This window comes from Artibeus jamaicensis, unplaced genomic scaffold (genome assembly GCF_021234435.1).
Source record: "Artibeus jamaicensis isolate MK-2021 breed Jamaican fruit bat unplaced genomic scaffold, CSHL_Jam_final contig_252, whole genome shotgun sequence".
NCBI lineage: Eukaryota > Metazoa > Chordata > Mammalia > Chiroptera > Phyllostomidae > Artibeus > Artibeus jamaicensis.
In genome coordinates this window covers 695153-710047 of record NW_026521538.1, presented here as the reverse complement: position 1 = coordinate 710047, position 14895 = coordinate 695153, and the positions used below count along the sequence as shown (strand labels likewise).

The following is a 14895-nucleotide window of genomic DNA, read 5'->3' as shown; positions in this document are numbered from 1 at the left end:
ATGGGCAGTTCACTAAGAAAAAAAAGAGTCCTAAGGACACATGGACAAAACCAAAGGGGGTAGGTTCGAGGGTGGGGTGCTGGGGGACATGGTGAAATGAAAATGGAGATAACTGTACTTGAACAACAATTAAACAAAAAGAACTTTAAAGAAAGAAAGGAGTCTTAAGATTTGATACAACCATTTTCTCCCTTTTTTCGCAGGATCAGGAAAACTCATTAGTTTACTGGGAGTCCCTTACAAATACTTGGAGCTGAAAAAACTTCACATCAGTAGCATCCTGAGTTAAAGCTTTTGAAAAGCTCCCAGAAGCTGACCTTAATCCTCAACCCAACATATCAGGTTTTCCTATTATTCTTAATCAGCGAATTCATCTTTTACTTTATGAGAGGCAATGATCTGAGGATTTCTGTTTGAATAACTTCTACCTGGGATTGCATCAGACCAGCATCAAACATACCAGCTTTACTTTAGTAATTATAACACTGGAAGGCAGGGTTCTCGTTCTTAACAGGTCATCAGAATTACCTGGGGAGCTTGTTTAAAATACTGTAGGTTCTAGATCTCCACTCCCAGAGGTTTGGATTCAGTAGGCCTTGAGTGGGGTGTGGGAATCTGCATTTTAATGGGGCTAGCCAGGTGATTTTGATGAAAGTGGTATGAGACCCACAATTTGAGTAACACTTAACATTGGCTTTAGAGGAAAAGGCCGGAATTGCTTCTTTCCCAGAATAAAACTCAAGGCCACCAGACTTTCCAAAAAGAGTCCTTCTTGAAGAGGTATCTGGTGAGGAGGTCATCTAGACTCATCTTTAAGGACTCAGGGAGTGAGTTTTCATGGTGCCCAATTCTATAAGTGAACCAAAAAGTGGGTTCATAACTGGCTGAACTTGAGGATAAGTTGCAAAATACCAAAGTACTGGAAAAGTTCAGGTTGCTTCTGGTCTTGGGGCCCAGGGTACAACTTTTCCTTTTCCCCTCTTCCTTTTCACTGTTGTCGAGTTAAGGAAGCCAGATAGACCCATACAGATAATATGTTGTTCGGGTATGTATGAATGTACACAGCAAGAGCAAATTCTGTATGGGGCAATTCAGAGGAGTGAATTCCAGTTTGATACACGGCATCAACAATTGACTGTATATCAGTGTATGACATCTGGATAGGAAATCCTGCAATCTGGACCAAAAAAACAGAATAACATGTAAACCTACATTACAATCATGTAAGTAATTGTATGCAGAAAGGTGACAGAAACCTGGAAGAAATGGTAGTCAGAAAAAAAGTAATAATTATTTTGTGGTTGCTTACTATGTCCTAGTATAGTGCTAAATGCTTCATATACATGTTTAGTTCTCAAGCAAACATATTTTACAGAGAAGCAGAGCCAGGTTGTTTGATGCCAAAGCCTGAACACTTAGCATTCCACATACTTGCACCCTTTCTAGAATAGCAAACTGCCAACAAGAAAATTGCTTGGTCTTACAAATGAGGGATTTAAGCGAGCATTCTGGAATAAGTTATTTAACATTGATTCGGTTTGTATTTACTAAGTGATAACTGTGAGACAGGAGTAAAGGCTTATGCAACATAGACATACGTAAAATTACCCAAGATGAATCATGAACCTCCTTCAGGCCTTAGACTGTTCACTTCAGGAGGCAACCTCTAATCCTTAAACCTGTTTACATGCTCTTTTCATGTGGTTGCATGGTACACTGTCCTTCCTTAACTTATGTCACAAAATACATTGCAATTACATGTTTTCTGGTCTAACTAGTTCACAGTTTCTATAAATGCAAAAGGTTGTACCTGTTCTGCTCACTGTCCTAACCCCAGTGCCCAGCATGATGCCTGACATATAGAATACAAATAATGGCTCACATTTACTAAACACTTGCTGGGTGCTAGGGTAAATATTATTTTACTTTATCCTCACCACCACAAACCGCAAAACAGATAACAATTTTTATCCCTATTTATATTGCACAGAGGAGTAGAAAGTACAGAGAAGTTAGGTAACTTGGTCAAGCTAGTTAATGGTTGAGCCAGGATTAGAGCCCCAGCTACAGGATTTAGTGCAGGTTTATGATTGTGTATTATTAAGTAGTCAGATAATTTTTAAAAGGACTCCAAATTTTAAACCTTGGCATATATTTAACTGTTTTGCTTATCAGTTTACTCCTAATTCTATTAAAATTAAGGCAAAACAAAACAACTGCCTCCCCATTTGTGAATGAATAGTAACTACAGATCTTTCCCTTGCAACCTAAATACCAACTCCCAACAAATTCCTTCCTTTCCTCTCTCAGAGGAGACATATCTCTCTACAAGATAGAAGGGAGAAGGAATCTCACTCTTGGGAGGATGGGCCTTTCAAAAATCCACTGGACCAGTTCCTAGAAAAGAGGAGGTAGGCAGATTCCCAGAACTGGGGGTAGGATAAGGAAAGAAAAGGAGGATCCTAACAATATACCAAATGCCAACCAAGTTTGGTTATGAACTTGATGAATTTGAGATGCCTTTTTATCGTCCAAGATATTTTCAAATATATGAGGAGAAGTCAGGTGAGAAGTTGAGGGTCGATGTATAAATTTGAGAGTAATTTTCATGAAGAAAATATTAAAGCTTGCCCGGAGTCCCCTTGCCCAGGACCAAGGACAGCAAATCCATTCTAGTACTACCACCTAGAAACCATTTTCCAGTTTCTCAGTTGCAGGAAGTTTCCTTTTGGGCATTTCTTTCCAAAGTTTGTGGCTTATACATCATAAAGCATAAGACTGATTCCAAGAAAATGCTATGCAGCCTGATCACGATAATAACTGCTCACTACATTTTAAATTTTTCGGTCTATAAAGAAATGCATCTATCATCTAGGATCAAGATAAAAGGTATTTCAGGGATATTTAAGATGACTATTACAAGGCAATTACCAACATAGATAAAACAAATGTAATGAATGCATCAAATAATATACAAACCCAATAAAATTGTAGTAGTCTGTCAAATTCACTCTCTTCTTCAGAGGAAACAAAGCTTCCGGTGCCAAGTTCTAGCTTAGGAAGAATTTGTCGCAAAACAGAAGTACATTGTCGATTCCAACGTGTTGGCTGCTTAGGTCGCCATTCCATAATTTTACATTTCAGAGTTCTTTCAATCCTATGATGATTATATTTATGACAAATTACAACTCGTTTAATAAATGTGAAAGGAGTTTTGCCATTTTTACTTGAGCATGATAATGATACATATTTAATTTAGGAGGAAATCAGACCTCTATGGCTAGGAATATCTGCCACTATTCATTCACATTAGTCATGTCTGAGAGAAGAAAGCACTTGCTTGGCTTGGGAAAGCGAGAAGCTTCCTGGGGTAGTCCAGTTACCAGTGTGTAGGTTGCTACCTTTCAGGAGTGATCTACCGCCTGATTACTGGGTTGACATTCCTATTCTCTAAGATCCTCCTTTGACATAAGAAGTTGGATTCCTAAGAGACTGCAAAAATCTGAATTACAAAAATTCAGGTATCAGGTCTGGGATGTTAGTAGGGATGGGTTTATCAGATCAGTTAAATCAGTAAGCGGCGATGGGAGGCTAGTAAGTGCGATCAGCTGTTTCCCCTACAATTATGTACACTCAGGACTATTGAGTGGGTGATTTTTGCTCGCATACCCAGCCCCCAAAGTAGTGTTTGGTGATGAACTGTTCCAGGGAGGAGAGAGGTGAGGCACAGTGTGGGCTGGTTGAAGGATCCCTTCTGGGAAGCCTGTCCTCTGTGCAGAATTAGCGTGTGCTGCAGAAGAAGCTGCTGGGACTCCCTCTTGGCTGAGTACATAGTGTAACTAAGTGACTTGGAGTTAGCAGGTAGTCTCAGTAGTAGCTAGGCAAGAGAATCCGCTTGTGGGACTTTATCAAAATGTTGATTCAACAAGTCTGGTCTGATACCTATGTATTTAAATAGTTCAGAAGGCAATTCTGATGAAAACCAGAAGTTGGGAACCATTTCCCAACTTCATTTCTTCCCTTTTTGTTAAGAACTGGAAAAGAAGGAAGGGAGCAAGAGGTAGGGGTTATGTGCTAGTGAAAGAAGGGAGTGTCAAAATGATTTTTTTTAATGCTCTGTTTTGATTAGTTGGTATCGGTTTACATGTCAGCCTGCTATGACAACATTAATCACTAGAGTAGACAGATCTAGACGTTTCTAGCATAGAAACTTCTAGACACATCTGGAGTAGGAACAGGGCCTGCTGCAAAGATTGTGACCCTCTAAGCTTGACTGAACAACTCCTTAGGGTGTGTTTGTGTGTTGGGGGGGAGAAAAGGGGATAGGGAGGGTGAGACCCTAGAAGGTTCAGTATTGATGTTTCTACCACCCACCTTGGATGTTTTCACCAAGTTGTGGGCCATTTACCTTCATGTCATTTAAAGAAGTATTAGCTATTGCGTTATTCCTGTAGAGTCAACAGGCGTCTGTGTTGAGAACTTCCCAGCAGCAGCCCACAATGTCTTCCACAGGCAACCATTTTTAACTTGGCCTGTCATTTCAAGGAGCATCTGGATGGCAGAGGAGCTGCTTTTTGATGCATGTATGGTAATACAGCTGACTCAAGGGGAATAACTATATAATCTCCATTTAATGCTTCTGTTGCTGAATCTAATAGGTATTTTGAGAGTCTGGTTTAGAGTGCAACAGAGTGAAGTGGTCAGCTCTCTGACTCTATTTTGCTCAAGCCTGTTGTGTTCTTGTGTGCAGACATTCTAATCATTAGAGGAATTCTCCTTGAGGCTTGAGTTTTTACAAAAACAGCCCCTTGCTGGAAGGTGCCCCTCCGAAGGAGATACGGTACATGTGTACAAAAATAATGATGATTTATCAGAGAGTTGCAGGAGCCTCAAAACTGGACTCATATTAGCTGGGGTCTTCCTCAGACCCCTGCTGGTACCCAGATATCTGCAGTCGTGAATCATCTCTTGCCCCTCCCATTTCCCCTTTCCTTGACATAAAAGAAGCCTAAATGCTGTACTTTCTTAAGATGGATTTGAGAACCTGCTAGGGTTCCCATCTTCTCGGTTAGCACCTCCTTGATCAATAAACCTTTCCTTACTTCAAACTCTGACATTTTGAGTTTGGCATTCAAAGTGTTGAGCACTAGGACTTTGAACAGTCATGAGGACTGCAAGGTGGCTGAATGAGGGACTAGGGAGAAAACATGACAACCATAATATCACTTCATAGAGCATACCTGTTCTTTAGATCATCTACCATGCTCTTATTAGTATCAGAATAAATTATTTCTTCAGGCTGAAATACAAACAACTGAAAATTAGAAAAAATTCTGGAGGGATTGCTAAGTATAATGAGGAGGAACCCAAACCTGTCTCATGTGGTAAAACCACTGAGTCACAGAGGCACAAAGGTAAAACACAGATAACAGAGTTTTATTTGATTTTAAAACTACTTTGCCAGAACGTGGGAGGGGGGATGAATTTACAAAAGGTATTTTTCATGGGTTAGACAAATCTGCTGCCACCAATTCATGTATTCAAACAAGCATTTGACATGCTTTTTGATTCTCCCAGATAATCTTTGGCAGCTGCACAGGTCTCTTCCACTTACTGACTATGACGTTGGTTGAAGTTACTTAACTGCTTTGAGTCTCAGTTACGACATCGTAAGAGAGGGACAATAATATTACCTACTTCTTTGGGGTTTCGCAAAATTTTTAAAATAAAGTAGTGCACATAAAACCTGGCACATATTGCTCAATAAACACCAGCTATTATTATTATCATCACTCTTCTAATGTGGTTTTATCATCTTTACTCTTTTGAGTACTTGTTTCTTTCAGCAGCAGGAGCCAGGTTTTTGCATTTTCCTGCACACACACAGACACACAGAGTCCATCCCAGCTTCCCTATCCCCAAGCTCTTGCTCCAGCACCCCACCAACAGAGATCAATGTCCTACCACATTTCCCACCAGCAGGCTTTGCTGGGAGGAAGGGAAGATTTCTCTAGTTCACTGCTACCCCAACCCAGCCCTCCCCTCCTTGCAGGGCTCACATAGACAAGAGTGAGGGGCTGAATTTATAGCTTTTACTTTGGATATATCTGAGCTGAGAAATGGAGGCAGATGGAGAGACAGGAACAGATGTTTTTCCCTCATGAGTGGAATGAGGGTTGTGATTTAAAAAGGAGGCAACACTTGTTAGGCCTCTCAGTCGCAGAAAATTTCAGGAGTGGTTTGAGAATGCTGTCTGTCAGATGATGACCCAAACCAGAAGTTCCCAAAGTGTGGCCTGAAAACTTGTTAGAGATTCAGACTATCTACTTCCACCTCAGACTCAATGAATCAGAAACTCTGAAGGCAAGACCCAGCAATTTCTGTTTCAGCAAGCCCTCCAGGTGGTTCTGATGCCTGCCATGGTTGGAGAACCACTAGATTAGGAAATAGGGTCAGGATTGGGAGTTTCCCACAACAGAACACAGCAGGAGATGGGAGATACTGGAGAAAGGCAGTATGAAATCCAGCACCATCTTGCAGGGGCCACCAACTATTCCAGGTAGGACAGGTACACTAGACTGAATTCCCTAACTGCTGTCACCAACCACTATCTGCCCCCTCCAGACCATGTTCCTTCCCCCATCCCCACCTCCCTCTTTCCCAACTGACCAATCCAGGCAACTCTTGTGGATTAGTTAGGCCTCCTTCAGGCCTGAGAAAGAGGTCTGGGTTACGCTGATTAGATACATTTATGGAATATTAATACGCTTTTTATTTTCTGGCAAAGGCCCTTTTCTTTCAGGGAACTCATAACCTTTAAAACGTTAAAAGACGTGATCCAAGATGGTGGTGGAGTAGGCAGAAACTGTATTAACCTCTTTCCAGGACCAAACTGGAATTACAACTAAATTATAGAAAAATTATCCTGAAAAACCAACTGAAGACTACCTGGAGAGAAATGTTATAATCAAGGACTTACAAAGGAAACCACACCACCACATTGAGACTGGTAGGAAGTGTAGAGGCACAAGAGGGCTGGCTGTGCTCCCACAGGCAGCCTCTGAAGTTCAGGAGGGATATTTCAGTGGCTGGGGATTCCCACTGAGAAATGTGGGGTCTAAAACCCATGCCAGGCTCCCCAGCTTAGAGCACCAGAACCAGGAAAGATGCCCACATAACACCCAGCTGTGAAAAGCAGCAACGTTTTTGTCTGCCAGGGAGAGATAGCTAGAGATGCCCAAAATTTCATTTGTAGCCACTTACCCTGGGCTCTGGTGGAGGGCAGACAGAGCAATTAGAGCCACATGAAGAGAGTCTGGGGTTGATGGCTCTAGGGAAAGAGCTGAAGGGTCAGCTGCAAGGATCCCTGTGCTCAGTCATTCCTCATACTGCAGAAGCCATCATTCTAGGGCAGAGCTCTCTCCTCCATGCAGTATCATATCAGCCTTGGGATGAGCAATAGCCCCACCCACAAAAATCCCTCCTGCCCCACCCTGCAGATCTTAAACCCTGCCAAGGAGTACAGTCAGAGGCTTTTTTTAGTGATTAAGCCTAACAGACAGCCTGCAGGCAGAGGCAGATCTCTGGGTGCCCTGAGACCATCCCCCAGGCTTGGTGCTGGTAAATGCCAGCCTAGGTGCACAGCTTGGTGTTTCAGCACACACGCAGGCTTGGCAGAAGTAACCGCAGGCTGATAGCTCCAAACAGATTGCCCAGGGTCAGTCACCGGCAGCATCTGATGTAGTCTTTGAAGATCTACCTAATACACAGAAACAAACAAAAAGAGGCAGCCAAAATGGGAAGAAAAAAAAAAAACAGACTCCAAATGAAAAAAAAGAGAATTCTCCAGAAGAGATAAATGAAATGAAGGCAAGCAATTTATCAGATATAGAGTTGAAAGTAATGATTAAAAGGATGTTCAGCAGCCTGAAAAAAGACATAGAAACCATAAAAAAGGTCTAGTCAGAAATAAAAAATGCAATATCTGAGATAAATAATACACTGGAAGGAACACACAGTAGATTAGGGGAAGCAGAGGATCAAATCAGCAATTTGGAAGACAAAGTATAATAGAAAAAACACCAAATCAGAGCAATATACAGAAAAAAAATAATTTAAAAAATGAGGATAGTTTAAGGGACCTTTGAGACAACATGAAGCATAACATCTGTGTCACAGGGATACCAGAAGGGGAAGAGAAAGAGCAAGGAATCAAGAACCTATTTGAAGAAATAATGACAGAAAACTTCTGTAACCTGGTGAAGGAAAAAGACACACAAATCCAGGAAGTGCACAGAGTCCCAAACAAGATGGACCCAAAGAAGCCCACACCAAGACACTTCATAATTAAAATGGCAAAGCTTAAAAACAAGGAGACAATCTTAAAAGCCCCCCAAAAAAAGCAGGTAGTTACCTAGAAGGGAGCTCCCATAAGACTGTCATCTGATTTCTAAACAAAAACACTTCAGGCCAGAAGGGCATGGTATGAAATATTCAAAGCAATAAAAAGCAAGTACCTACAACTGAAGCTACTTTACCCAGCAAGGCTATCATTTAAAAATTGAAGAAGAAATAAAGTCTCCCAGACCCCCTCCCCCAACCTAAAAAAAAAAACTAAAGGACTTTGTTACCACCAAACCAGAATTATAAGAAATGTTAAAGGACTTGTCTGAAGAAGAAGGATAAGGAAGATAAGAAAAAGAAAAATGAGGAAAATAGTTAAAAAATAAAATGGGAATAAATATGCATCTATTAATAATCACCTTAAATGTAAATGGCTTAAGTGCCCCAATCAAAAGACATAGGGTAGCTGAATGGATAAGAAAACAAGATCCATTTATATGCTGTCTTCAAGAGACCAGCCTCAAAATGAAAAACACACACAGACTAAAAGAACAGGAATGGAAAAAGATATTTCATGCACATGGAAAGGAAAAAAACCTGGGGTAGCAACACTTATAGTCAACAAAATAGACGTTAAAGCCAAAGTTATAGTAAGAGGCAAAGAAGGACATTACATAATGATAAAGGGAAAAATCCAACATGAGAATATAACCCTAGCAAACATTTATGCACCCAACATAGGAGCTCCTGAATGGGTAGAGCAGATTTTGATGTGCATAAAGGGAAAGACTGACAGAAGTACAGTCATTGTACAGGATTTTAACACCCATTACTTCAATGGATAGATCTTCCAGACAGAACATCAACAAGGAGACAGCAGCCTTAATGACACACTAGATCAAATGGAGCTCATTTCACCCCAAAGCAGCAAAATAAACATTCCTTTCAAGTGCACATGGAATGTTTTCTAGGATGGACCACATGTTAGGACACAAAACAAGTCTCAATAAATTTAAGAAAAATTGAAATTATATCAAGTACCTTCTCTGACCATAATGCCACAAAACTAAAAATCAATCACAAGAAGACTGAAAAATCCCTAAAGACATAGAAGCTGAATAACATGTTATTAAACAACGAATGGGCCAATAATGAGATCAAAGAAGAAATCAAAAGGTACCTTGAAACAAATGACAATGAGAACACAATGACCTAAAATCTGTGGGACATTGGGAGAGCAGTCCTAAGAGGGAAATTCATAGCCTATCTCAAGAAAAAAGAAAAATCTCAAATATACAATCTAACTTCACATTTAAATGAGCCTGAAAAATACTGACAAAAAAAGCCCCAAAAGTGGGTAGGAGGAAGGAAATAATAAAGATCAGAGCAGAAATGAATGAGAGTCTAAAAAAATACAAAAGGTCAATGAATCTAAGAGCTAGTTCTTTGAAAAGATAAACAAGATTGACAAACCTTTAACCAGACTTATCAAGAAAAAAAAAAGGACCCAAATAAATAAAGTCAGGAAGTAAAGAGAAGAAGTAACAACTGACACCAAAAGAATATAAAGGACTGTAAGAAAGTATTATGAACAAGTATGTACCAACAAATTGGAGAAGCTGAACAAAATGGAAACTTTCTAGAAACATACAAATTCCCAAAACTAAGAAAGGAAGAATCTAAACAGACAGATTACAAGTAGTAAAATTGAAGCAGTAAAAACAAAAACAAAAAACAAAAAACTCCCAACAAGCAAGATCCCTGGACCAGATGGTTTCACAGGCGAATTTCACCACACATTCTCAAAAGAACCAACACTCCTCCTTCTCAAGCTATTTCAAAAAATTCAAGAAGGAAGACTCCCAAGCTCATTTCACAAGGCCAGCATCGTAGTTATTTCAAAACCAGATGAAAATACTACAAAGGAAGAAAATTATAGGCCAATACCCCTGATGAACATAGATGCTAAAATCCTCAACAAAATATTAGCAAACCAAAAGTAATACATCAAGCCCTGGCTGATGTAGCTCAGTGGACCGAGTGCGGGCCTGCGAACTAAGGGATCATGGTTCGATTCCCAGTCAGGGCACATGCCTGGGTTGCAGGCCAGTTCCCAGTTGGGGACACACGAGAGGCAACCATACATTGATATTTCTCTCCCTCTCTCCTTCCCTTTCCCTCTAAAGATAAATGAATAAAATCTTAAAAAAAAAAAGTAACACATCAAAAGATCATATACCATGATCAAGTGGGATTTATGCTGGGAATGCAAAGTTGGTACAATATCCTCAAATCGATAAACATGATATACCATATAAACAAAATGATGAATAAAAGCCACATGAGCATATCAATAGATGCAGAAAAAGTATTTGATAAAATCTAGCACCGATTTGTGATAAAAACTCTCAGCAAAGTGGGAATAGAGGGAACACACTTAAACATAATAAAGGCTGTATCTGACAAAATCGTAGTCAACATCACGCTCAGTAGGAAAAAAATAAAAGCATTCCCCTTAAGATTGGGAACAAGACAGGAATGTCCACTTTCACCTCTCTTATTCAAAATAGTACTAGAAGTCCTAGCCACAGCAATCAGACAAGAAGAAGAAATAAAAGGCATCCAAACTGAAAAGGAAGAAGTAAAACTGTCATTATTTGCAGATAATATGGTATTATACATAGAAAACCCTAAAAATTCTACCAAGAAACTACTAGAACTGATAAATTAATAAAGTAGCAGGATTCAAAATTAATATCCAGAAACCAGTTTTTATATGCCAATAATGAGATATTAGAATGGGAAATTAAGAAAACAATTACATTCACAATTGCTTGAAAAAGAATAAAATACCTAGGAATTTTATTCCTAGAATGTAAAAGACCTGTACTTGGAAAACTATAAGGCACTGAAGAAAGAAATTGAAGAAGACACAAATAAATGGAATAATATACCATGTTCATAGATAGGAAGAATTAACATCATTAAAATGTCCATACTACCCAAAGCAATCTACAGATTCAATGCAATTCATGTAAAGATACCAGTGGTATACTTCACAGAACTGGAACAAATATTCCAAAAACTTATATGGAACCACAAAAGACCACAAATAGCATCAGTGATCTTGAGAAAGAAACAAAATTTGAAGAATCATGCTACCTAATATCAAACTATACTATAAAGCCACAGTAATCAAAACAGCATGGAACCAGCATAAGAACAGATACGTAGATCACTGGACCAGAACAGAGAGCCCAGAGATAAATCCATGCCTTTATAGTCGGTCAGTATTTGACAGAGAAGGCAAAAACATACAATGGGCTATAGGCAGTTTATTCAATAAATGGTGTTAGGAAACTTGGACAGATATATGCAGAAAAATGAAACTAGACCCCCTTCTTATGCCACACACAAGAATAAATTCAAAATGCATTAAAGACTTAAATGTTAGACTCAAAACCATAAAAATCCTAGAAGAAAACATATGAAGTGAAATCTTGGGCATTGCTTGTGGCAATATTTTTTTCTGATATATCTCTTCTAGCAAGGGAAATAAAAGAAAAAATAAATGAATGGGACTACATCAAACTAAAAAGTTTTTGCACAGTAAAGAAGAAACCATCAACAAAATAAAAATACAACCTACTAAATGTGAGAACATATTCACCCATGTGAATAAGGATAATTTTTCTATAATTTAGAAAATTATAGTTACCTCAAAAAATTAAAAATGGAATTGCCTTTCAACCCAGTAATTCCACTTCTGGGAATTTATCTGAAGAAACCTGAAACACTAATTTGAAAGAACATAAGCACCCCTGTATTTATTGCAGTTTTATTTACAGTAGCCAAGACCTGGAAGCAGCCCAAGTGCCCATTAATAGATGGGTGGATAAAACAGCTATGGTACAATGGAATACTTACTACTTGGTGGTAAAGAAGAAGAAAATTTTGTGATAGCATGGATAGACTGAAGAACACTATGCTAAATGAAATAAGCCAGTCAGAGAAAGGCAAATATCATGTGATTTTACTCATATGTAGAATCTAGTGAACAAACTGAACTAACAAGCAAAATAGAATCAGACTCATAGAGAGCAGGCTGACAGCGTGGGGCGGGGGGGATGTGGAAGGATTAAGCAAAAAAGAGAAAGAACTCATGGACTGTTGTCCTCAACAGTGTGGTGATTGTGGGTGGGGGGAGGTAGGTAGAAGGAGGTGGAAGAGAGTATAAGGGGGAGAAATAGTAATGGAAAAATACAATAAAAAAGAAACTTAAAAAAATAAAAATGAAAAGCTTAAAGAGAATTTCTGTTTACTCATCTCTGAATACACATGTTGTCATTATGCACACTCCAATTTGTGTTCTCAATTGTTATAACAAAAGCATTGTTCACTATAGAGAGTGGTTATTGTGGTATGTATTTGTCAAGGCAAAAGATCAAGGGCCATCCATTAACCTACCAGAAAAAAATCAGTAGAGATACAAGTCAGAGGCAACTATGAGTTTTACATTTATAGATTCTATTTGGCAAAAGGTTTAGAGTCCACCCTCAGCCAGAGCGGCTTTCAAACACACAATTTTCATCATGGCAGCCCTTGCGTTGGTAATGTTAGGTGTTGACTGTCCTGAGGATAAAGGCCCAAATCCCTAGCAGAACTCTGCTTATTCCTGAGCTCATCTTTGCTCACTCCCTGACAGCAGCAAAGCTGGCCTCTGAGCTGCTTGACAGACATCTTCTTGCTATTGCCGATCTTTATGCCCACTGTTCCTGCTCTCTTCTGGGACCATTCTCTTTTCTGATTTTATTCTAGGCCAGCTCTTACTCACCTTCCTCACTGTGCTGGTCATAACTTTTTTCCCAGGAAGCTCTCCTTCCTGTCAGGTCCTCTAGCTATGTGCCCCCAAAGCACATTCATTACTTCTCTGATAGCACTTATCACTCTATACTGCAAGTGCTTGTTTCCTGCTCTTTCTTCCTCCAGAACACAAGTCCCAAGAATACTGAGACATGCATTTTTCCTTGTGGCACCTTTACCTAACATAGTGCTGGCTCATAGTTGGCACTCAATAAACATTAGCTGCAAGAGTAGAAGAATGATTAATAGTAAACAACTAACCCCATTTCTAAATATATCATTCTCTCTCTAGAAGAAGCAATGTTTCACTTGCAACTTTGGGATGGGACAAGAAAGATATGGCCTGTGGGTGCTGCAAATGTGGTTTGCACAAGAGAGATAAGCACATTTCCCTTCTTTGAAACAACTTAACAAACAGGAAATATATATATACTTATATATAAATATATATTTGTATAAGTATATATTTACATATAAATATATAGTTGTACATGTTTATATGTAAGTATTATATACTTATAATATAAGGAATATATAATTATACATTTATTTATAAATACATATTAGGTATATTTACATATTATACCTAATATATAATATATTATAACTAATATATATATAATATACATGTTATATATAATATAATATTTTATTAGATAGTAGAATGGGAAATTAAGAAAACAATCACATTCACAATTGCTTGAAAAAGAATAAAATACCTAGGAATTTTATTCCTAGAATGTAAAAGACCTGTACTTAGAAAATTATAAGACACTGAAGAAAGAAATTGAAGAAGACACAAATAAATGGAATCATATACCATGTTCACAGATAGGAAGAATTAACATCATTAAAATGTCCATACTACCCAAAGCAATCTATAGATTCAATGCAATTCATGTAAAGATACCAGTGGTATACTTCACAGAACTGGAACAAATATTCCAAAAACTTATATGAAACCACAAAAGACCACGAATAGCACAATATGCATATATAATACATGGATATTATATATAATACCTAACATGTGTAATATATATAACATATATAGGTATAAATATATACCTATATTTATATGTTAGGTGTATAATATGTATAATACACATATATAAAGCAGATAAACATATGCTTGCAGCTGCATGGAGAACATTTAGAAGGATGCACAGAGTGGTTATTTCTTAGAGAGCAGAAGGAGATGTGGAAGAGGAGAGAAACTCTTCACTTTATATGCTTTGGTACTGTCTGATCTTTCCCCCCAACCACCCTGCATTCTTTGTGATATTGTAAACTGCCTCAAATATACAGACAAGCAAAGAAAATAATGTAATATACATCCACCCAATATAACTACTACCTAGCTATAGCTAATCTTTGCATTCTTTCATACTCAATTTAGATATTTAAATAAAGTAAAACAGTACATATAGACTTGAAGTACACTGTATACTTCTCTCTGATCTCATTCCTTTATTTCCCCAAAGGTAACCTTTAACCTGAACTTGGTATTTATCTTTCCTATAAATGCTTTTATACAATCACTACATGTCTATATATAAACAACGTACAGTTTTCAAACCTTATGTAATGTTTTTGTGTTGTATGTGTCCTTTGACAACTTCTTTATTTTGCTTAACATTACATTTTTTGTATTCATTCATGTTGCCATACATGGCTGTAGGTCAGTGG

The 14895-nt window shown here is 38.3% G+C and overlaps 1 protein-coding gene across 3 annotated transcripts in view; it reads right to left on the bottom strand.

The window, feature by feature from the left end:
- Nucleotides 1-433: 433 nt before the first annotated feature.
- CC2D2B (coiled-coil and C2 domain containing 2B) overlaps nucleotides 434-14895 on the bottom strand; it is a 96112-nt gene continuing 81650 nt past the window's right edge. For 2 of the 3 annotated variants that reach the window (XM_053662461.1, XM_037138904.2), the window contains 3 exons: nucleotides 5241-5299; nucleotides 2980-3157; nucleotides 434-1177 (listed from right to left, as the gene is read on the bottom strand). In XM_053662461.1, the coding sequence (XP_053518436.1) occupies nucleotides 989-1177; nucleotides 2980-3157; nucleotides 5241-5299 (426 nt within the window). In that variant the 3' untranslated portion in view covers nucleotides 434-988. The remainder of the gene's footprint in view (nucleotides 1178-2979; nucleotides 3158-5240; nucleotides 5300-14895) is intronic. The other variant, XM_037138905.2, reaches the window with a different exon arrangement.